Genomic DNA, 25,427 nt, shown 5'->3' with positions numbered 1-25,427 from the left:
CTCAGGTCTTTCAGCAAGCAACTGTGCCAGCACTGAGGAGAAAATCCATTCTGCTGACAGGGTATCTGGAATACATGCTCAAGCAATACTGCAGTAAAGAAAACAGGGGGCCAGTTGTGAACATAATCACCCCGTCCAGGGCCGAAGAGCGTGGCTGCCAACTAACACTGACCTTTTCCATTTCCAGGAAAAGTGTGTTTAAGGAACTAGAAAAAAGAGGAGTCATTGTATGTATACGCTAACCTATGTCTTGCATTGCAACACAGCTTCTCTTTGGCTTCCAGGCCGGGACAAGTCTTAGGTTACTAAGCCTTCTTTTCATTGCACATCATTTTGATAAGCTGAAGTAGCCTTCACAGTGACTTTTGGAGAACTGACCTGTAGGGAAAGAGGTACATGAATTGGGCTGCATTCCATTCATTAGCACTCACAGCTTTAGACAGGTTATCTTGCTTAAGCGCTCATGCTATAGTATCACACTATTAGCCAAACTGAGCCCCTCCCAACCCTTGTGCTCTCAGAAAATCCATGATCCTTTGGCTTGAGACTTCTCATCTATATTTTGAGTTTAATAACACTTCTAAGAGTCATTACAGGAATTTTAAAAAATACCATATTCAAACTACATTTACTAATGTCTGTAATGGACATTACTTAATGTTAACAATGGTGATGAGTAGGCCAGGCAAAGTTATGAGGTGCTACTTCCAAACCCATCAGCGGTCCCTAGAACGTATAGACAACTCCCATCTCCATGGTCAGTCAGGGATTAAAGAATTAAATGAATGGTGGTTTCTAAAGCTCCTAAAATCTCAGTGAAGCTCATGGTTCCATCCATCCTGGAGCTTACCCTCTAGAAAGCTGACTATAGGATCCATCTCTCAAAGATAGCTCCCAGTGACTTCAGAAACACAATTTGGGCATTCACATGGGAACCCACTGCCAGTGTCATTATTATGAAGAAAGTTAGGTTAACAGAGACATAGCATTTTACAATAACAAAAAATTGCTCATGTATTAAGTTTTGGGGAAGTCATGATCTATGAAATTTTCTCATGAAAGAATTTTCAAGTGTGAACATCACTAAGATGGTTATTTTATTTTTTTTCCTCTCTCTAGTGTGACAAGCGAGAACCAGATGGCATCCGTGTGGCCCCTGTTCCTCTCTATAATTCTTTCCATGATGTTTATAAGTTCATCAGAGTGCTCACTTCCATACTTGACTCTACAGAAACTAGCCATGTTTTCTAGAATAAACTCAAGTAAACTGACAGATGTTGTGGTTTTCACTACTACTGAATTTTAGTCATTGAAAAGTACCTAGAAATTAATTGCTTAGAACTGGTAATAATTATAGGAACTTAGCTAAAACTTGATACATGTTTTCATTTGTGTGTTGCTGGGGAATGTAGTGTCTTGGGGACTGTGGAGTCATACTTTATATGACTCCAACCTCTAAGTCACTGTCTTTATCAGCTGTCACATTCCATGGTCACTGAAAGGTTTTCCACTTAATTGGTGACTGAACTGACAACATTATAATGTATGTGGACATCTTGTATAAATGTTGGAAGTATTACTTTAATTTTGATGTATTAAAGAGTTTTACTCTTAATACTTGTAACTGAACCATCTGAAATATGTTTGATATTGTGATGCTTCATCCAATTCTAGAAAAAGAAAACATACTCCCTATGCTATTACAATCTTGCATTTGTGTGTGTGTGCATGCATGTGTTGTGTGTGTGTATGTGTGTGTGTGTGTATACCTATGTAAGTGCACATGCATAAAAGGTGAGGAGGGTACTTGGGCCTAAATGCTCATGTGAAGCCAGAGGTCAACACTGGGGTTCTTCCTCAATCCCTGTCCACCTCAAATTGTAAATTTTTATTTTTTATTTATTTTTATGTGTATGGCTGTTTTGCCTGCACGTATGTCTTGCATCATGTGCACACTGCGTCTACAGAAGCTAGAATATGGCATCAGATCACCTGGGACTGGAGTTACAGTCAGTTGGGAGACACTACATGAGTGTTGAGACTCAAACCCAGGTCCTTTGGAAGAGTAGCCGGGGCTTTTACCCTCTAAAACATTGCTCCAGCCCTTCTGCCTCGTATTTTGATTTAGGACCGCTCACCAAACCTGGAGCTCACTCCTTCTGCTAGTGTGGCTGACCAGTGAATCTTCAGAGTTTCTCTGTCTCTGGCCTCTCCCAGGAATGTTAGGTCACAGATGTACATGGCTACACATAGATTTTACGTGGGCGCTGGGATCTGAACACAGTCCTTATGTTTATGCAGCAACCAGTTCATCCACCAAGCCATTCCCCAGCCATCACTTTTTGATGCCACTACTAGTACGTATTTATTGGCAAAGTATTCTAAAACTGTACGTATGAAGGACAAGATATATTGATTACAACATGATTGGTGATACCAATTTCATAAACTTGAATGAAATACAGGAGCTCAGACAGCTACTTTTGATGCAATAACTAACAAGATGGGAAACTGAGGCAATAGCTAACAACACATACCACACTATTGTTTACCTAGCAGTTCAAGTCCAGGTGTTCCATGCATATCTTGGTTAAAGCTCTCCACTGCATTAACTTACCTTCATTGATGGAATGGCTCTCAGGAACTTGAACCTCATAAAAACATTGATTCCTATATGAGCTTGTTTTTGAGTCTCACAGTGGTCAACAAAACAGGAACAATTCCCATTTTCAAGGACCATAGGACCATGGTACTCAGCCATTACTCATGGAAAAAAAAATAAAACAAGTGCTTAACTACAAATGGTAGTGAAGAGCTTAAGTTAGCTTGGGTGACTCCATTTTGAGAAGCCATCTTGTACACACCTGTGATCAGGGGGGTGTACTCAGGTACCAGGAAATATCACAGAACGTGCACTTGGCAGTTAGCTCTCCTAGCAACAGCTTCCAGGAAATATCACAGAATAAACACTTGGTAGGAAATAGAGATAATTCCCCTGCAAACCAATCAGAATCAGGTGGGAAATTTATCCACAACATTCCAGTGTAGTTTAGAAGAATAGCCATTGTAGTTAAGCTTCAGCTAAGGGGTCACCACGCCCCTATGACTTTTACCCAAGCCTATAATGTCAAGGCATGGAACCCCCTGTTCACTCTGCCCAACGTTTGGTTATGAGTCTCAGCATCTGCTCTGATACACTGCTAGGTAGAGTCTTTCAGAGGCCCTCTATGGTAGGCTCCTGTCCTGTTTCTTATTTTTCTCCTACTTCCAATGTCCATCCCATTTGTCTTTCTAAGTGAAGGTTGATCATCTTACCGTGGGACCTTTTTCTTGTTTAGCTTCTTCAGGTGTACATATTTTAGTATGTTTATCATATCTTATAGGTCTAGGATCCACTTATAAGTGAGTATATACTGTGTGTGTCTTTCTGCTTCTGGGGTACCTCACTCAGGATGATCTTTTCTAGATCCCACCATTTGCCTGCAAATTTTATGAAAGAAGGGGGAGTTAGTAAGACTTGGAGAGGATGGGAGCTCCACAAGGACCAAATATATCTGGGCACAGGGATCTTTTCTGAGACTGATTCTCCAACCAAGAACCATGCATGGATATAACGTAGAACCCCTGCTCAGACGTAGCCCATGGCAGCTCAGCATCCAAGTGGGTACTCTAGTAAGGGGAACAGGGACTGTCTTTGACATGAACTCAGTGGCTGGCTCTTTGACCACCCCACCTCTGGGAGCAAAAGCCTTGCTAGGCCACAGAGGAGGACATTGCAGCTAGTTCTGAAGAGACCTGATAAACTAGGGTCAGATAAAAAGGGAGGAGGACCTCCCCTATCAGTGGACTTAGAGAGGTGCAGGGAAGAGGTGAAGGAGGGAGGGTGGGATTGGGAGGGAATGAGGTAGGGGACTACAGCTGGGATACAAAGTAAATAACCTGTAATTAATATTAAACAATAAAAATTATTTAAAAAAAAAAAACCCTGTTCACCACTTCTTCCCCTTTAAAAACCCTGGTCCCAGTTATCTACTGCTGTGTCAGGGAGACTTGGGTCCCATGTTCAAACATATATACAATAAACCCTCATGAATTTACAGCGGAATCCATTCCTGATAGTCTTTGGGGGTTTCACAAACTGGGCATAACAGTAGCTTCTGTTGATGATGCCCTAGCTGGCTCTGCATTGTTGGGATAAACATTGTGCTGGCTAGTGTTTTGTCAGCTTAACACAGGATAGAGTCATTTGGGAAGAAGGAGCATCAACTGAGAAAATGCCTCCACCAGACTGATCTGTACGCAAGCTTGTGTTATGTTCTTAATTAATGTTTGCTGTGGAAAGGCCCATCTCACTGGGGCTCATGCCACTCCTTGACAGGTGGGCCTGGGTGCTATAAGGCTGTCTGAGAAAGCTATGAGGAAAAAAAAAGCCAGTAAACATCATTCCTCCATGGCTTGTATTTCAATCTCTGCCTCCAGGTTTCTGTCCTGACTTCCTTGGATGATGGGCCACAGGCTATACAATGAAATAAACCATTTCCTTTCCAGGTTGCTTTTGGTCACAGTGTTTTATCAGAGCAAATGAAACCTACTTAAGACAAATGTTATGACCAAAAATGACTTAGAGAGGGGGTGGTTTAAATAATCAGGGCAGGAACTCCAGCGGGACAGGAATTTTAAGCTGAAACCATGGAGGCACACTGCTGTCTGGCAGGCCCAGGCTTCTGTTCAGCCACCTCTCTTGGAGAGAACCCAATCTACCCAGGCATGAGGTGACCAACAGTGCGTGGTTCTCAGACATCAACTAGCAATCCATCCAACACCTACAGACATGCCCACAGGCCAATCTGCTAGAGGTAAAATTCCAAACGAAACGCTCTCAGATAAGTCTGGGCTCCTCAAGTTGACAGGTGACACTAAGTAGAATAGATGATATAAATAGACGGCACTACGAATTGGAAAACTTAACCTGCAGGGCTCTAGCAGATGAGAACATAGCAAGCATGGCTCTGGCGGACCTTACCCTTCCCTCAAGCCTTCTGCCTTGCTAAACTGTTGGATTACATCCCTAAGGCTAGCCATCAAGGTTTATTCCCTATCCAGCCACTTCCTCTACGTGGGGCCTACCAGCAAGAGTATTGAAGTCCAGTAATAAAAAGCCAATTTTGACTACCTGAATTTACATGCCCAATGAAAGCAAGCCAACGTGGGGTTTTCCTCTTTCCCTTTACAGATGCCCATTTTCCTATGGGCCACGTCTGTTGCCTTTCTATCCAGAGGAAATACTTTGTCCCTCTGGGACAAATATCCCTTTCCCCCCCCTCCCTTGTTCCTTTTCCCTTCTCTCTCATTCTATATCTCCCGTCTTTGTCTCTTATTCCCTGTCCTCTGTTTCTCTGGGGGTGGGTGGGTGGAGGGCAATAAATCCTCTTTGTGCTGAGAACTTGGTCTTGGTGTGCCCTTCCTTTCATAACCTACATGATTGAGCAGGATGCTTATGAAGATTATATTAAAATTATTTCATTGTAATCATACTAACATTTTATTAAATTAAAGCAGAAATCATGGTGGATATTTACCATATGCTAATAGCCCACAATGAAATAGTATATTACAATCCTATTCTCTTCCCTCTCTCCTGATATCACTGTTGTAAATAATTTTCCTGTTTTCAAGAGTTTTATGGTCTTTTTTACCTGTGAAAATGTGTTGATTTTACTGTATTATAACTTTGTTTAAATTAATAGCACTGAATCTACTCAAGTACTTTTGAACAAAATCTTTTGTTTTCTTTTTAAATTTCCTTATATGTTTTACTTATCATTGCTATACAGTATTCTATTTTGGTAAGATTTTATGAACATTTAAAGACAATTGATAAATCACTTTTAAGTTTTAATACATTCAAGAATATTTTTCCGAGTGTTTTCAAGTGGTAATTTTGTTGTATTTTTCCCATAGATATCTTTATATAAACAATTTTTTCTCTTTTTTAATTCCAGTTCTTTCTTTATGTAGGTATGCATGTGTGTGTGTGTGTGTGTGTGTGTGTGTGTGTGTGTGAAATATTTAGAAAGAGAAAGAGAGGAATGTAGGTTATCTTTTGTGTTCCTATCTGGCTAATCTCTGTTTACTTTCATCACTTCCACACTGTCTTAATCACTACAACATAGTAGACCTTGACATCTGCTAGATGAAATCTCTAATTTTTTTTTCTAAAGTTTGCCTTGGGTATCATAGGCCTCCTTAATTTTACTTATAAATTTAGAATATATCTAAATAAATTTAGAATAAGTGTATTGTGCTCCATAAAAACTCCTGCTGGGATTTCAATTAAATGGCAATTAAATTTTAGTTCTGTTTTGGAAGACTTAACTCATTTCAGTGCTGATCCTTCTTGCTCAAGAACTTAACATTTCTGTCCATTTATTTAATACTTCCTTAATGTTTTTTGAAAGTTTTATTTTCTGTCTTAGGTCACTGCACAATTAGAGCTCAGCACACTTTTGAACTCCTCTAATGCATAGTTGCATCATACGATCCCTTTCATAAATGTTTCTCTGACAGCTGACACTGCACAGATGTCCAATTGATAGGTAAACTTTGAATTTTTGTTTAAAAAACCTAACTCTTCAATGCTTACTTAACAGTGAGATCTTCCATGTAGGGCATCATTATCTGCAAAGAAGCTCCATTTCTAATTTGGGAGATTTATTCTTTTTCTTGTTTCTCTTGTTTGGGTTAAAATGTATTTTTGATTAAGGGTTAAGAGATTTGAATACATGGTTTCCAGGACTTGGAAGGTTATAGAAACTTTTGGATATGAGGCTTAGCTGACAGATGTAAGACCAAGGGACGTGGGGCTCCATGGAAGAAACCCCAGATCCTTCCTTCCCTTGCTTCTTTTTGGGTATCTGATCACAGCAACGAAACAAGTGATTATTAATACACTATGCATATACATGTGTGTTCAATCTGTTTTATCCTTTCATTTATATAGAAGTCGTTAATTGACTCTAGCTCCCTCCACTCTGGTGCTGGCGTTCGAATCGAGGGCTTTGTCACTATTGGTCCTTCAGCACTGAGCTGCAGCCAGCACTTGAATTTGGTCATAGGGTCTCACTCTACAGGTCAGACTGGCCTCATTGGCCCTGCACATCCCTTGCCTTGGCTGGATGCCCTGCTACACCAGTTTAACCCTGCAGATTTTAATGCATGTGCTTGACACAGTGTTAAATCAGCCTTTCCCTTTCACCTTCCACCTGTGTCCTGAGCCTTGGCTTCCACACTGGTCATTTGGTATACATTCTTGGACTGCTTCTCATCAGCACAAGCACACACTGGGCTGTCTGCTCACACTTCTTCTAATTTAAATTTCACCAAGGAATTGCATATAAGGTTCATTTGATTTTATTCAGTAGGAATTTTCTATTAGACTCCAGAAAAAAAAAATAATGTTTTTTTTTCCACAACCCTATAAGAAATGGTTTTCTTTGCTATACAATTCTATATTGATAATATTTTCTCTTAAGAAATAGACACTCTTAACTCACTGTCTTAACATCCAGCCACAACTTACTTTTTTTTTTTTTTACTGTAATAATTTGTAATTTTATTCCTAAAATCCAGGCAACATTTGTATGAGATTTTGGTTTTACTGATGGTATATCTAAGATCCAGGAATGACTCTTTCAGGTTTTGGATGACTACCCTGTGGCTCTTGTATCATTTGTCTAACATTATTTGTCCTCCATTTTTTTAAAACTCTGTGAAGTTCTTGCATCTTCATTTTTCTCACTAAAACAATTCCCTTATTTTCTGTTTGAGTTTGTAATAACATTTTTGACAACTTAAAAAATTTTAACAACTTAAAAAAAATGTGTTTGAGATTTTGCCTGTAAATGTTTAGGACATTTGTGCACTGTCCTAGAGGCCAGAAAAGGGCATCAGAGATGTCCTGGGTCTGGAGTTACTACTGGTTGTGGCTACCAAGTGGGTAAAGGAAATCAAACCCAGGTCCTATGGAATAGAGTCCAGTGCTCTTCAGTATGGAAGCCCCTGGATTACAACTTTTCAAACATAGTTTGAATTTTATTTTTCAAATCTGCTTGAACATTCTTGATCTGTTAATGCTATGTTGTTGACCCTGGGCCTTCTGGAATTCCATCTCAGTTCTCCTTACCAGCTATCCTGTATGGAGACTGCTCACAACACTAGCTGTTTCATTTCTGCTGGGTCAGTCTCTTAATCATGTCCAAGTTAGGGTTACCACTGCTCTGATGAAACACCGTGACCAAAGCAACTCTGCGAGGAAAGTGTTTATTTAGTTTAAATTCTGTATTGTATGTATATATATATATATATATATATATATATATATATATATATATATATATACACTATATAATGTAATAAAATATTGGGTTTTTGTTTGTCTTTGAGACAGGGTTTCTTCGTGTAGCCCTGGCTATCCTGGGACTTGCTCTGTAGAGTAGGCTGGCCTTGCACTCAAAAGATCCACCTACCTGCCTCTGCCTCCAGTATGCTGGGGCTAAGGGTATGTCCTGCCCTCCACTACCACAGGAACTACCTTTATGTTTTGGACCATGACAACGTTTAGACAACGTTTAGACAAAGGGGGCTGGAGAGATGGCTCAATGATTAAGAGCACTGTCTGCTCTTCCAGAGGTTCTGAGTTCAAGTCCCAGTAACCACATGGTGGCTCACAAACATCTACACTGGGATCTGATGCCCTCTTCTGGCATGTAGGTATACATGCAGATAGACCACTCATAAATAAATAAAATCTTTTTTAATTTTTTTAAATTTACTCATTTATTATTAATTACAGTTTATTCACTTTGTATCCTAGCTATAGCCCCCTCCCTTGTCCCCTCCCAATTCCATCCTCTAGCCCTCTTCTCCTCCCGTGCCCCTCCCCCAGTCCACTGATAGGGGAGGTCCTCCCATTCCATCTGACCCTAGTATTAAAAAAAATTTAGAAAAAGAAGTGATGAATTAAAGGACATTTCCTTATCTGAAAAACAGGTTACCATTCTTATATTGTAGGGAATATAGTGCATCTTTTAAAGAAAGGGTCTCATGGGTAGCTCTAGGTAGCTTGGAATTCAGTAGACCTAGCAGGGATCTACCTGCTTCTTCCTCCCATTTGAGGCATATGCCACCATGTCTGGCCAATGGATTTGTGTATTCTATTCATATACTACATATATACATGTATGTAACAATGACAGTAGTAGTAATAATGGAAACTGAATAACAAATGTAAAATGTTTCAGGATATTTGATCCCATTGTGAACCCCAAAATTGTGAAATGTAAAACCCTATTTCCTGCTTGGTGTGGTTGAGCCCTATTACACGCCTTTAATTCAAGAACTTTGTTTATTGTAAACTGGTGATTATGGTGTGATTTACCCAGACCTGCACACACCTTTAATACAAGAGATTTTTGTACACAGGATTTAGTAAATTAACCAGAGGTCAAGAGGTGGAGCAAGAGACCACCTGACAGGGATTAAAGAGTAGGAGGGACTTTGAGTTGAGGGGTAGTTAAGACTGTGGAGAAAAGAATTTTTTTAGCACAAGTTCTGGCTTTAACTTAGGCTTCATATCCTTCATATCCCTGGCTTTGATCTAGCAAGCCTTTGGCCTTGGGTTTTGAGGCCTTTTGCTCCTGGACTGTCAGCTGAGCTAGTGAGCCTTTTGGTTTTTTTCCATCCAGACCTGAGTGGAGAAGGAAGGTCAGCTGGGTGCTTTCTCTGCCTCTCTGAGCTAGCAGGTTTTCACTGGAAAAAAAAAATCTGTATTGTATTCCATTACCAAAAAAAAAGTCAGGACAGGAGCAGGGCAGGAACCTGGAGGCAGAAGCTGATGCAGAGGCCTTGGAGGAGATTTATTGGCTTGTTTTCCATGGCTTGCTCAGCTTGCTTTCATATACAACCATGGAAAGGAGAGGCCCCACACACAATGAGCTGTGTCCTCCCCCATCAATAATGAATTAAGAAAATGCTCTACAGGCTTGCCTACAGCCCAATATTATGAAAGTTTTTTTAAAAAAACTGAGGCTCCTTTCCTTCTGATGACTCTAGCTTGTGTGTCAAGTGGACATAAAGCTAGCCAGTACAGTCAGTCACTGTTCTATTGCTATGATGAGACACCAGGCCCATGGCAACTGTTATAAAGGGAGGCATTTAATTGAGCCCTTGCTTACATTTTCAGAGGGTTAGTCCACTCTCATCATGGCAGGGAGCATGGTGGCAGGCAGGAAGGCATGATTTCCTTAACAATCCATTCATCATTCAATAATGTATGGTTTGATCTCCATGAATAGGTGTATTTCTGTAGTTTTCCTTGCTGTTGATTTCTTGTTCTGGTCCACTGAAGTAAGATCATGCAGGGAGTTATTTCAATCTTCCTGTACTTGGTGAAGTTTTCCTTCTGTCTTAATAGGCAATCTATTTTAGACTCAATTTCGCACTTTCTGAGAACATACACTCTATAATGTTTGGATAAAATACTCTGTAGATGTTTGTTATGTCCAGTGTCCTGTGTCATAATTTATGTCTAACATTTCATTACTCATGTTTCGTCTGAATGACTTGTCCCTCGTGTAGGTGGGATATTGAATCACTGACTATTACATTGGGGTTAGCATGTGACTTAATGCCTAAGCATATTTGTTTATTGACATTGGAGGTATCTGAGTTTGATGTGCAAATGTTTAGAATTATAATGGCTTCTTACTGTGTTGTTCCCTCGATCAGAATGAAGTGACTGACTTTGTCTCTTCAAATTAGTTTTGGCTCAAAGTCTATAATTTGTCTGATATTAGAATAGTAATGGTCTTATGTTTTCTGCTTTTATTCGCTTGGAATTTTTTTCCCATCTTTTCACTAAGTCGTGTCTATCTTTGAATTTAAGTGTGTTTCTTGTAGACAAAAGTATATTGCCTCTTTTTTTTTTTCTAATTCAATACAATTTATTAGTCTTTGTATACTGATTGGCCGTTGAGATTTGAAAGCTGTGTATTAATTTCTGTCATTTTGTTGATTTCCTGGTATTTGTTTTCTCGGTTCTATTTGAATAGCCACTATTCCAGCATTACTTATTTTTCCCTGTACTGCTAGCTGGTTTTGTGATCATAAATTTCTTCAGCCTACTTTTAGCATGGAAAGTTTTTCTTTCATAATACTTCAATCTTGATGAGTAGTTCTGCTGGATAGAGTAGTCTGGGTTGTCATCGGCGTTAGTCCTAAACTTGAGTCACATTGTTCCAAGCTCTTCTGGCATTTAATATTTCCACTGTGAAACCGTCTGGGGTTCTTAGGTGCATGTCCTTATGTGTGACTTGGAGCTTGTCTTATAGCTTTTAATACCATACTATTTATTTGTTCTGTACAATTTGTATGTTAACTGTAATGTGGCTCGGGGAAGTCTTTCCCTGTTTCTGCCAGTTTGGTATTCTCTGCGCCTCTTGAAACTGGATGGGCATCTTTTTCTCTTTGCCTAGATACAGAAAATTTTCTTTTATGACTCTACTGAAAATATCTTTTATGTCTTTTATCTGAGACCTTCATTTTTTCTGACAACTAATAGATTTCGTATTTTCAGGGTGTTCTAAAGATCATGTGTATTCTATATGTTTTTTTCTTAGTTTATTGTTTTCTTTAATTGCACGTTCTAATTCCTGTGCTCTGTCTTCAAGCCCTAATAATCTGTTGTACACACAATCCATTCTGTTGGTGAGGCTTTCCATGTAGACTTTTATAATTTTTTTTCATTTCAGCTTGGATATTTTCAACAATTTTTTTTATTTAATTCTATTTTCATATCCTGAATTGGCCTATGTATTTCAGTCAATGTTTGTTTTTTTCTTAGATTTCATCAGTTTATACCTCTCCCCTGTAGTTTCATTGAGACTTTTATTTATGTCACACAATCTCTGAATTCTTTGAACTCTTTCAATGTGTTTATCATTGTGCTTTTGAATTCAATGTTTTTACATTTATCTCTGTTGTTCTTTTTTGGGGCAATTGCAATGGCATAAGTGATTCTTGACAAGGGACTAATTGTCCTGATTTTTTTTACTGCTTGTGGCTTTGTAATTGGACCTGGGTGTCTGCACTTAGGTTATACGTATCTTTGATAGGAGATTTTAGCTCACACAGTGGTTGTATACAATTCTACCGGCCTAGGAGCAATAGCTAAAGGATCCTGGGAGGTTGAGAACTAGGGCCAAGAGGAACAGTAGTGATGAAACTCCCAATGCTTTATGCAGCATCTGGAAGGTCACAGGAGAGTGGCAGGGAGGACTTTTAGGAATTCTGAGTGGAAAGAACCAATGAGAGGTGGTTACCAATCCTGCAGCAGTCAAGAAGAGCCAAACAAGCGGTATGGGTTTTTTTTTTTTTTTTTTTCTGTCACTAGAGGAAAGGAACAAAGACACTCACAGAGTCCCTGTGGTACCTGTAGAGTCACAGGAGAGTAGTGTGGGGGCCATTAGGGTCCTGAAGAAAAAGTGCTAAGAGAGGCAAGGACAGACACTTGCTGGGCCTCCTTGGCAGCTGGAAATCGGTATGAGGACAGTAGTGGTGGCTTCTGGAAGTCCCTATGGGGAATGACTGAGAGGAGCAAGGGAGCTTCCTGATTTCTGTTCTTAAGGATTGCTCAAATCTTTTTCATCTACTTTGCTTCTGCCAATTTCTCAGAGTTACTGACAACATGTTAAAATATTCCTTTCAAGTTTACCAAACTGCATGGACAACAAAACTGAATAATTCTCTGTGTGAGGGTTAATGTGTCCTTAGAGACTATGAGGAGATACAGTTTCTCACTCTTACCTTGCATATTCCTTCAGTTGCTAATACTATGCAGTGGGTCCTACACAGGGTCATTTACCTTGGTCAGTCCTAGACATTATCCACTGTTGTGAGGTATCCACCAGAGAAGGCCACTCAGACATAGAATCAAGCCCGTAGAAATCCAGTATTAGCTGGCTGGCAATTACACTGGGTTTTTGGGAAACCAGAGCAGTCACCAGCATTTCTCAGGATGGGTTTTTAAACACAAAGAATAATAACCTGTGTTGACACACCTCAGTTATCAAGAACAGTTAGCCAGAAGCTGAACCACAGAAGCCCACCTCACCCTGCCTCAGTAGGTAAAGGGGTTGTCTCAAAAGCACAGTTGATATCAACACCTTGTATTGAATCTGCTTCAGACTATTTCAGAAGTATTCAACATTTAAAAAATCAACTTCAGATATAACTTGCAGCCTTCCAAATGGACAAGTTAAATTTGATAGTCATTCAGTTAGATAGCAAAGTTTCTACAGCCACAGGCATTTAATGTGCTGCTTATTGAAATATTGCTCCTTACAAATACCCTCCTTTAGAGATCCACCTGCAATGAAAGTTGAAGTGACTCAATTACATTATGTAAAATGAGAGCTGAAAGGATGGCCCAGCACTTCGGAGGGAGCATTATGTTTGCAAAGGACCTGAGTTCAGTTTCCAGCACCCATGTCAGAAGGCTCATGAAAGGCTCTATATCCAGCTCCAGGGAATTCAATGTGTCTAGACTTAGTGGGCACCTGTGCTCATGGGCATTTACCAACTCCATCCCACATACATAAAAATATAATCACAATAAGATCTTAACATGGAATAATTTTTAAAATGAGACTGTTTTAATGCAAGACTCTGAGAAAAGGCAAATGACCTGACATTTCACTCCTTCTTTGGCCTCAGCTGAAATTTCAGTATCATATTTGCATACACTTTTAGGTGAAAAGAAATGTATTCTTGTGCCAGTATTTGTTATGAAGAGGTCTTACATTCTCTCTCCCCATGTGTAAGAGCATACCTCCATGCTGGTCTCCCTGCATTCCATCATGTTAAGCAGCCATCTTGTCAAGATTTGAGGCATTGTAGTGATGCATGTGTCTATGGGACACATTTTCTGTGGGCTAAAGTAAGTAGTTGGATCAAAGTCAGGACATAGATGCTACAGCTGGTCTGGGGAAAAATGGCAATTAAGAAGGAATAAAAAGAACAGAGAGAGGGAGAGAGAGAGAGAGAATCACAGACAGTCTTTTTTTAGGTGACAACAACAGATCCAGACTGCTTGAAACTGGTAAATCACTCCAAATGTCTCGTTTTTCACTGAATGCTAAATAATATTGCAATTTTATAACCATGAGTTGGTTATATTGAAGACTATGTTAGATTCTTTCATATAAATGTATTGTGTGTAGTTTTGTGTATATTTGTTGTCGTTCCTACATTTCTGAAGCAAAAGTACTTAAAAATTAAGAAATTTGACTTTTGAATGGTTTTCTGTCCAGCCAAATGTGGAATGCTCACTGTGATTTATGCAGGCATGTTTGCGTACTTTAATATGTCAAATCTGTGTCACTACATATTTAACACATAAGCTCACCTCTGTCGAAGTAAAAATGAAATAAGGCAATAGGAAAAATAATGTTTTAAAATAATTTCTCTGGTGAAGTTGGTAATTTATATAATCACTTAAAGAGAGAAATATTTTTGGATAATAATAATCTATCTCTCCAAGTAATAAGACATATTGGTCATTTAACTCATAGGAAAATCATAGTGAGTAAGTAAAGCAGAAACAAACACAGAAAGTCCCTCTCTCCAAATGGTGAGGATGGGAAAGGAGGTTGGAGATCATACTGAATGCTGAAAAATATGAAATCAACACTGAAGAAGGTTAAAACAATGTAATTGCCTACGGTGGAAATCAACACATAGAAACCTGATTCAAGTCAAAGAACCATTGACAAGTTTAGATCTGAGTTATTCTGAATGTAGCCTGTCATTTCACAAGGCCAGACTGCAGGCACAATGAGAGACAGATGGTGGAAAAGCTGGAATTAGCAGACAGAGCCCAGATCCCTTTCTCCAGTTGGTGCAGCCAAAACACTTGAAGTGACAGGAGAATGCTGCCCAGAGAAAAGGAACTTGGGTAGTTTTTGGGTTCAGGGACACAAGTGTCCCCAAGAGAGATGTGGTTTTGGCTGAAAAATGGGGATTCAATGAAAGTTTTGCACTCTAAATGATGAAAGTTCCCACCAAGTTTCCCACTTGGATCCTGAGAATTGATGTATGTTCAAGTTTACATCCACCATTTTACACCCCCGAGAAGTGAATATACACTTTTCTCTGGGAAAACTACCCAGTTCCATTGAAATATACCCCTATATAAATAATTGCCTCTGTTTCTCTGAGTTCTACTTTTAAAAACAAATGGACATAAAGTATCAACAGATCATTAGTTGAAATATTTAAAATGCAGGACTGGGTCCAAGGAACAAGCTGAAAATAAACAATTCAATGAAAACAGTCAAGAGGAAGCACAGAAAAACAAAAAATCTAAAATTAATATGCACAGAGAAAACATGGGGGGGGAATGCTTGGAAATTAAGACTGTAATAAGAAATGTTTTTAAAATAACAAGAAAATTTTGGAATACAAAGTTGAGAAAATGTCTCAAAAAATGAAAACACAATTTGATTAAAGGATCAGTATAAGAAGTCCATAATAAGAAATGATTTTCAAGTTAAAATTCAATGAGAGTCAAAGAGATAGCTCAGTGGGAAATGGCCCTTGCTGCCCAAACTGAGGATCAGAGTTCAAATTCCAGGACCCACAGAGTGGAAGAAAAGAACTGACTTCCACAAGTATGCCACCAGACAAATATGTATGCACACACAAATACACAAAAATAATTGTGAAAGCATTCCTATGATGAGCAAAGCTATCAGTGTCTGTGAAAGTGCCTAAGACACAGATGAACAGATCTCAGAAAGTTTCAGCTCTGTTTTGTACTTCTCAGAGAGCTACTTCAAAACTAAACGTTGGTAGGCAAATACCAAATACCAAATGTAGCATGAAGACAAATCCAATGCTAACAGTTGTTCATAAGTTCGAGAGAGGATTCAGGCTAGCTGGAAGCAGGTGATCAGAAGACTCTGGGTGTAGATTCTGTATTTGTTGCTTCCCAAATCCCTTACCCAACCTCCCATCCATCTACCACAAAACCATGAGATCCTCAATGCCTACAGTATTTGGCTATTGTGAGAAGAATTTTAAGTTCTGTCAAAACTAACTTGAAGATACAAATAAATGAATATAAACAATAATGAGAAAACTAAGACAGAGGACAACTATCATCTGTAAAACAGAGAGATATAGACTATAGATTAAGGAAACATCAAGAATAAGCAATACAGTGTGAACTATGCCCAGTTACTATTTGAGAATGCTAAGTTCTCAGCAAATTTTTAGATCTTCTCTATTCTTTCATTTTTATGTGTCAGTTTTGCCACAAACATAAAAGCCATGAATATAGATGTAATAAAAATCACAGTCTAACTATGTTTGGATGATGCGGGAGAACACATTTATATGTATGATTGCACATATGCACTTCATGAGAAGGGTTATCCATAATAGCTGAAGGCACAGTTTCCATGAGCAGAAAACCAATAGTTCAAAAGTCTTTATATGAAATAGAAAGAATTTATATTATTTTAAAATATGGAGTGGGGACCAGAGAGTTTTATCGGTGGTTAAGAGCACTTGTTGCTCTTCTTGAGGACCTGAGTTCAGTTCCCACCATCAATATGGTGGCTTATGATCATGTGTAAATCCAGTTCCAAACATAAGATGACCTCTTTCTGACCTCTGAAAGCACAAGGTATGCATGTGATGAACATACATGAAGGCAAAAAACTCAAACACAGAATAATATAAGATAATAAGATAAATCTAAAATAAACAAGTAGAACATAGAGAAGGATTGTTATTATTCAATTCATAGAAGAGGGCAGAAAAACCAGAAGAGCCAGAGGCAGTAGGTATCTCCTGGGAAACAGTATATTCTGGACATGACAGCACATCTGTATATGCATACATAAACTCAGTGGTGGGGACTACCTACGCACACAAGACTTATACAAGATCAGGGCAGCCAAAATGGCAACATGAAGTCCCACTTGCAGCTAAGGAACTATTAGTAACTGAGTGCTACTAAGGGAGAGACAGAGACAGAGAGACAGAGATGGAGACAGAGTCATCTTTCTTCATGGTTCTGGAAGAATATCATTGCTCTAGATGGTACTTCACAGTGCACATACAGGCAGCACTAACTGAGCTCAACAGCTTTCAAATAAAATGAGGGACTGTTGGTGAAGCCGGGAGAAGAGGTGCAGGTGAGATAGGAGAGAAACTGGGTGGAGGAAGTGCTGGTGGATTTGATCCAAATGTGTTACTTGCACCTATTGATATTGAATAAAACATGTTTAAAATCTGAAAGCAGGATGTAGTGAAACATATCCATAACAGATGAACATTAGAGGCAGAGGCAGGAGGATGGCAAGTTCTGGCCTGCCTGAGAAACTGTCTTTATTAATGTGACTATTGCTGTGGTGGAACACTGACCAATTCATTGTTCATCATCAAGGAAAGAACTCAAGCAGGCCAGAAACCGGAGGCAGGAGCTGATGCAGAGAAAATGGAAGAGTGCTGCTTCCTGGTTTGCTCTTCATGGCTTGCTCATCCTGCTTTCTCACACAACCCACCAGCCCAAAGTTGGCACCATCCGTAACAAACTGGACCCTTGCCCATCCAACCCTAATTAAGAAAATGCCTTACTGGCTTGCCTACAGTTGGATCTTGTGGAGGCATTTTCTACACCGAGGCTCTCTGCTCTCTGAGGACTCTAGCTTGTGTCAAGTTGACATAAAATGCTGCCAGTAAAGCTACCCAGTGGAATTTATCTTGCTTTGCAAAACGAACCGAAGGAGCAACATAGATCTGATTAAAAACAGTCACAACACATGAAAGGAACAAGTTAACTTTAGAGGTTTCTTTATAAATTTTATACCCCATATTAAACCAAGTTCTCCCAGTACTCTTTCAGAAAGCAGAATGAAAGGAGGAGTGGATGAATTGAGACAGGACCCAACCTATTGCAAAGGAATGCCAAAGGTCTCCACCCCACTGCAGAGGAGTGTCCAGATTTGCAGTAGGAGAAATGTTTCCTGGCAACGGGGGAGAGGGAGGGTAGGACTGACTGGAATTGGCGCCTAAAATAGACCAATCATTTTAAAAGTCAACTACCCTACCCAATCCAGTATTGCCAAGCTTGCAACTCCTGCCTTTCCCGTGTTTTTTTCCTTTAAAAACCCCAGGCTTCTGTCTCTTGGTGCTGTTCCTCTCTGGTTTGGGGGTGCGATGGTTGAATAAACCTCTTGCAATGCATCTATCTGATCTCCTGCGTTCCCTTCCTCTGTCTTCCTGGAAGTTAGGCTCCTGCTAGGCCTAACACACAGATTTTGACAGAGTGAAAGAGTATAAAGAAATATTCCATAAAGATTAGGCAAATGGATCCTGAACCCAAAATACAGCATTTGAATGGTGTACCTACCACTTTCTACTTATACTTCGTGGTTTTAATAGTTATTGCATTCATTTCCCTGCTTGGAAAATTGAATAATAACAGTACAGCTTTGTAGGCTTAGTCTAAAGATTGAGTTAATATAAGAAACTATTTAAAACTTGTCTATTAATATTTTGTTATTATAAATAGAATATAATATTTTAATGTTATTAGTTACATGCAGCTGCTAAGTATCTACATAAGCTGCTTAAATATAAAAATGAAAGGAAATACAGCAGGGATACAAAGTGAATAAACTGTGATAAATAAATTAATTAAAAAAATGAAAGGAAATCAAAAAGTAATATGACACCGCGGGTTATTATATTTAGACTTTCATCATAGAGGCTGAAAGTTTATAAATAATCAATATTGGAATATAGTTGCTTTAAATATAATTTAATATTGATTAAATTATATAATATATTTATATTAGTATACATAATATATAAATATAATTTTACTATCTAATATTTAAATAATTTGTTAATTCTGCTTAATTATGGAAAAATTAGTGTGTATTGTTACAAACAGTATGGAGCACCTATGAAATAAATTTTAAATGTTTTTGTGAAAATAGAAATCTCATCTGTGAAAGCTATAAACCCAAACAACAGGTGTCAAATTAATAATGAGTTGTCAGAGGCCCTTTAACACCCATGTTAACATTTCCTTGGATAAAAGTTAACACTGCATCTGTATGTGGCAGCAGGTGTGCTCTGATTTCAGTTTGATATCAACAAAAGCCTAAATTTTTAATATGTTTTAACACATCTCTAATCCTTCATTAAGACAAAACTGATATCGAATGTTTATTTTTCTTCACTAGGTGTTGGGTATAGTATTTTTTTCAGATATGAACTCTATTTAAAAAATGATGCTTAAACAAGGGAAAATCAGGCAATGTTTTGATCATGGTAGTTTTATTAATATAACATACAGTGAGCCATGTTTGTGTTTTTGTTTGTATTTTCAAAATACAATGTAAATAAGAACACCTCCAGATATTCTTTTGGCAGGCACAAAAGCTGTTTATTCAACAGATGATATAGACAATAATGTATGGCTCATAATTAGGGAAAAAGCTGTAACTTCAGAAGTTCTGATGGCATTCAAACAGTTTGTGTGTAACTAAACTAAGGCTGTTAGTGAATGGCAGCTTCAAAACATTTTAAACATGTGGGCAAAAAAATTGAATTTTTATTATTGTAAACGCACAAGGAAGATTTGTGGAGAAGCTAGACAACATACTGCAGCCCAGGCTGAGTGAGCTGAGAAGAATGGTGCCGTATAAATAGACACCTGCTCCTCCACACATGGGCCAATTCTATGCTTCAAGACCTCCTGCTAACTGCATGCAACACTGAGGGACAAGGTAACCGGGGTAAAAAAAATATATCAGTGCAGAAGGAATGCCGTGAGTGTTGATCACCTGCCTTCATCGGCTCACAAATCTATATTCAGTTTAATTACTTATCAGTGAGATGTCTAAAATCTGAAGTTATTTAATCAAACAATTTATAGCACATCTAATGTTGGAAATACTAAAAGCGAAACCAATACATTATTATAAATTATTCTGAAGATTTTATCTGTCATGTCAAGTTAGAGCTTCACAAATGAACTTCAAGGTTAAAAATATAAAAAATAGCCTTGTTTTGTCAACATTTTACAATTCCATTGCTGTATCCACAATAGCCAGTTAGTCCATCTTGTCTCATTCACAATCCTCAGCAGATATCTGAAACTATGGATGGCACAAAAGCCATGTGTATTTTTGTATCCAGACTATCTTAGTCGGTGTTCTACTGCTGTGAAGAGTCTCCATGACCAAGGCAACTCTTATAAAACACACACACACACACAGAGACAGACATTTACAATAGGAGATTATTTACATTTTCAGAGGCTTAATCCATTATCATCATGGTGGGGAACATGGTAGCATGCAGGCAGGTGGTCGAGCAGAGGCTGAGAGCTACATCTTGATTTCCAGGCAGCAGGATGAGGAAAATAGAGATGGGCCTATCATGGGCTTTTGAAACTTCAAAGCCCACCTTTGGTGACATACTTCCTTCAGCAAAACCACACTTCCTAATCCTTCTCAAATAGTGCCACTCCCTGGTGAATAAGCATTCAAATATATGTGTGCAGGTTGGGGGAGGGAGGGCATTCTTATTCAAACAACCACATTTCACTTGCTGGTCCCTAAATGGGACTCATCTTAATGCAAAATTTGTTTCTTTCAACTTCAAAAGTCTCAATAGTCTATCACACCCTCAAAACTGTTTAAAAGCTCAGTTTCCTCTGAGACTCAAGGAAATCTCTTAACTGTAATCCTTATAAAATTGAACTCTGAAAGCATATCACATACTTCCAATATTCACTAATCCAGAATACACATTACCATTCCAAAAGGCAGGAAATGGAGCATAGTGAGGAAATATGGAATCAAAGCAAGACTGAAAAGCAGCTGGGCAAACTCTAAAATCTTCATCTTCGTTTTTTGATGTCAAGTGCTCTTCAGATACCCAACTGCTTTGGGCATTGTTTACTGCAACACTTCTCTCTCTTGGGCTGACTCTGGCATCTCTAACATCTTGGTGCCTCCAACACAATCCAAGCTTGTACTTCACAGGTTCACACAATGGCCTCTCTGCACCTTCATGCTTAGGACATCCCTGACATAGACCTGGCCTCAGCAGCTTTCCTAAGTTCCTTTCTTGTATCCTTGGCACTAAAACCAGAATCAAGTGATGAAGCTGCCAAGTGTTTGTGGTGGCTGGAACTTTGGCATCTCTGTAAATTACATTTGCCTGAGCTTTCTGTTGCTTAATCTGTTCTTTAATTCCTCTTCACAAGTTGTAAACTTAGCTGGATGAGGTCTTTCTCTGAGGTTACCACTCCCTTTATTTTATTTTAGCATCAGGCTTTTCTTTAAACTTTTTATCTTCTTGAGCATTGAATTTAGCTCCATTACACTTCCTGGTGCTCCTTTTCTCCTCAAATTATACATTCTCTATTTCTCTTTGTCCAGCTTGCATCACTTCATTATATATCTGTATGGAGATGTATAACTCATATATATATGTATATGAGTTATATATACATATATATACATATATATATATACATATATATATGAGTTATACAGATATATAACCAGAGAACACAGTCAATACTAGGCTGTATTGAAATCTCCTCTGCCAGTATCATTAATCCCAAACTCTTTAATTTTGCTACAAAAGGATTTTTAGGACAAGGGAAGAAAGCAGCCACATTTCTTTTTATTTCTTTTATATACCCTCCCTCCTCTCCTCCCTGACCCTTCTCTTCACCTCCCCTCTCGATCCCCATCCACTCTTCCTGTTTCTCTTCAGAAAAGGGACAGCTGCAGTGGATATCAACCAGCCATGACATATTAATTAATTGCAGTCAGACCAGGGACCTCCTCTTCTCTTAAGGTTAGACAATGCAACTCTGTAGGGGGAAAATGTCCCAAAGGCAGGAAAGAGAATCAAAGACAGCTCCTGCTCCCACTGTTAGGAGCCCACAAGAAAATCAATTTTTACATATCAACTGTAACATATGCATGGAGTGCCAAGGCTAGTCCTATGCAGGCTCCCTGGCTGGTGGTTTAGTCTCTGTGAGCTCCTATGGGCTCATCTTGGTTGATTCTGTGGGTTTCCTTATGGTGTCCTTGACCCCTCTGTCTCCTCCTGCCCACCCTGCTCTTTCTTGGGGAATTCCTCAAGATCCTCCTAACAGATTCAAGTTTCTGCATCTGTTTCCATCAGTTGCTGGGTGAAGCCTCTCTGATAATTGGGCAAAGCACCAATCTATGAGCATAGAAGACTATCATTAGTAATCATTTCACTGACTATTTTTTTTTTCTCTTTGGTTCATGTTTGGTTTCATCCATGATTATGTTTCTTTTCAGTTTGTTTATAGGGTAGATTACATTGACAGATTTTTGTGTGTTGAACCATCCCTGCGTCTCTGGGATGCAGCCTACTTAATCATGATGGATGATGGTTTTTGTGTGTTCTTGGATTATGCTTGCAAGTATTTTGTTGAGCAATTTGTTAAATCTTTGTATGGTTTGGGTGTAAATGTGACTGTAGCCCTATAAGATGAATTTGGCAATGTTCCTTCTGTTTCTGTTTTATGGAGTAATTTGAGAAGTATTGGTATGATCTCTTCAAAAGTCTGGTAGAATTCTGTGCTACAACCATCTGGCCCTGGGATATTTTAAGTTGAGAGAATTTTTAAAATTTCTTTTATTTTATTACGGCTTATAGGTCTATTTAAATTGTTTATCTGATTTTGATTTAAATTTGGTAAGTGTTTTTATTGAGAAAATTGTTGATTTCTTCTAGATTTTTCAATTTTGTGAAGTACAGGTTGTTGAAGTATGATCTAATGATTCTTCAGATTTCCTCAGTGTCTGTAATTATGTACCCCTTTTCATTTCTGATTTTGTTAATTTGGATGTTCTCTCTCTACTTTTTAGTCAGTTTAGATAACGTTTTGTCTATCTTGTTGATTTCTTCAAAGAAACAACTGTTTCATTGATTTTTTTTTATTGTTCTCTTTGTTTCTATTTTATTGATTTCAGTCCTCAGTTTGATTATTTCCTGCCATCTACTCCTCTTGGATGTGTTTGCATCTTTTTTTCTAGAGTTTTAAGGTGTGCTGTCAAGTTGCTCATATGAGATCTTTTCAATTTCCTATGATTGTTAATATTTGTAAATTTATAATTGTTAATTTTTCCTATGATTAATAATTGTTAATAATTTCTAATGTTATTTTGTTGTAGGTGTTTGTGGTGGTGGTGATTGTGGTAGTGTTAGTTGTGGTGGTGATGTGTGTGTGTGTGTATTTCCTTCTTTGGGTTTTGATGTAGTGAAATTATTTATTTCATATGTTTTTGTGGGTATAGGAACTTCCTTAAGTTGGAGTATTCATTCTAATATATTCTGTAAGGCTGAATATATTCTGAATATATACATAATATATTCTGTAAGGCTATATTGTATACAGCCTTAACCAAAACCAAAAATTTGGTTTTGTCATGGTATGTCTTGTTTTCTCTATCTATCGTGATTGAACATTTTGCTGGATATAATAGTCTGGGCTGGTTCTGTGATCTTTTAGAGTCTGCAAGACATCATCTGTCCAAGCAAGCCCTTCTAAATTTTAGAGTCTTTGTTGAGAAGTCAGGTGTCATTCTAATAGGTCTGCATTTATATGTTATTTGCTTTTTTCCTTTGCAGCCCTTAATATTTTTTCTTTGTTCTACACATTTAGTGCTTTTATTATTATAAGTGCTTCTATACATTTAGTGTTTTGATTATTATAAGTAGTGGGGGAACTTCTTCTGCTCCAATCAATTTGCTGTTCTATAGGCTTCCTGTATGTTTATAACTATTTCCTTTTTAGATTAGGGATTTTTTTTTCTGTGTTTTGTTGAAAATGTTTTCTGGGACTTTAAGCTGGGAGTCTTCTCCATCTTCTATTACTAGTATTCTTACTTTTGCTCTTTCATACTGTCCCAGATTTTCTGGATGTTTTGTGTCAGTAACTTTTTAGATTTAACATTTTCATTGACCAGTGAATCTATTTCTTCTATCATATCTTCAACTTATGAGATTCTTTCTTCTTTCTCTTGTATTCTGTTAGTGATGCTTGCATCTGCAATTTCTTTTTACTTATTTAGATTTTCCATTTCCAGAATTTTCTCAATTTGTGTTTTCTTTATGCTTCTATTTCTAATTTCATGTCCGAAGAGTTTCCTTAACCTGTTTGTTCCTTTCTTGGCATTCTTTAATGGATGTATTAATTTCCTCCAATTTTTTGTTTGTCTTTTCCTCTATTTACTTAAGAGAGTTTTAAATTTCTTTTCTAAGGACTTCTATCATACTTATAAAATTGGGTTTAAGCTCATTTTCTTTTGCTTCAGAGACATTGGAACATCCAGGTCTTATTGTCATAGGATAACTTGGCTCTAGTGCTGCCATAATTGTCTATCTATTGTTGATTATGTTCTTACACTGACATTTAGGTATCTAAGTTTTGGATGATTATAGTTCTAGTTGCTGATTTCTAAGCTTTGTTGGATGGGTGTTTTGTTTCTTGGTTTTCATTTCCTCTTTGGTTTTCTTGGCTTCCTGGCCTGGATTTCTGGTGGCCTGATTGACCTCTCAATTACTAGAGTATCTCTGACCATACTGGTGACTTCACATCTGGGAACGTGTTTGGTCTTTGGTACAGCAGGCATCTCTGTTCTTCTGACTGAATTTGTTGCCAGCCTAGTCTATAGAGCAAGTTCTAGAACAGCCAGATCTACACAGAGAAACCTTATCTCTAAAAACAAGACAAAATCTCTCAACTAAAATAAGCTTGGTCATATGGATTTAGCACAAAATTCTCTCAAACTTTCAAATTCTTTTTATGAAGTCAGTATTACCTTAATAATAAAACCAGACAATGATCTTGTCCCCCCAAAAGGAAAAAAAATATAAGCCAGTATCTTGATGAACATAGTAGCAAAACTTCTAAGTATACTTGAAAATTGAATCAAAAACTATGTAAAAAAAAAGTATATACTGTGATAAAATTAGCTTCAGCTCAAAGAACATAAATAAATCAATAAACATAGTTTACCTCAGAAATATATGCAAGGGTAAAAACCATCTGATCATCCATTATATGCAGAAAATGCCTTTGACAATCTCCCAAATCCCTTTATGATAATAGTCCTGAAGACAATAGGGATATAGGGAGCCTCTCTCAAGATAATATGCGTAATATACAACAAACCCACATCAAACATCACCACAAGCAGAGAAAGACTCAAAGCATTTACTCTATTTTTTTAATTTTATTTTTTTCTTATCAGTTACATTTTATTAACTCTGTATCCCAGCCGTGTCCCGAT

General features: G+C 38.0%; 1 protein-coding gene across 2 annotated transcripts in view; it reads left to right on the top strand.

Annotated features, from left to right (window-relative positions):
* Kynu (kynureninase) overlaps positions 1-1,273 on the top strand; it is a 169,621-nt gene extending 168,348 nt beyond the window's left edge. For both annotated transcript variants that reach the window (XM_055600717.1, XM_055600716.1), the window contains exons 13-14: positions 6-227; positions 1,120-1,273. In XM_055600717.1, coding sequence (XP_055456692.1) covers positions 6-227; positions 1,120-1,251 — 354 coding nt within the window. In that variant the 3' untranslated portion in view covers positions 1,252-1,273. The remainder of the gene's footprint in view (positions 1-5; positions 228-1,119) is intronic.
* Positions 1,274-25,427: the final 24,154 nt, after the last annotated feature.

Source organism: Psammomys obesus, unplaced genomic scaffold, assembly GCF_907164565.1.
Source record: "Psammomys obesus unplaced genomic scaffold, mPsaObe1.curated_primary_1811, whole genome shotgun sequence".
NCBI classification, from domain to species: domain Eukaryota; kingdom Metazoa; phylum Chordata; class Mammalia; order Rodentia; family Muridae; genus Psammomys; species Psammomys obesus.
This window is presented reverse-complemented; position numbering and strand designations above follow the sequence as displayed.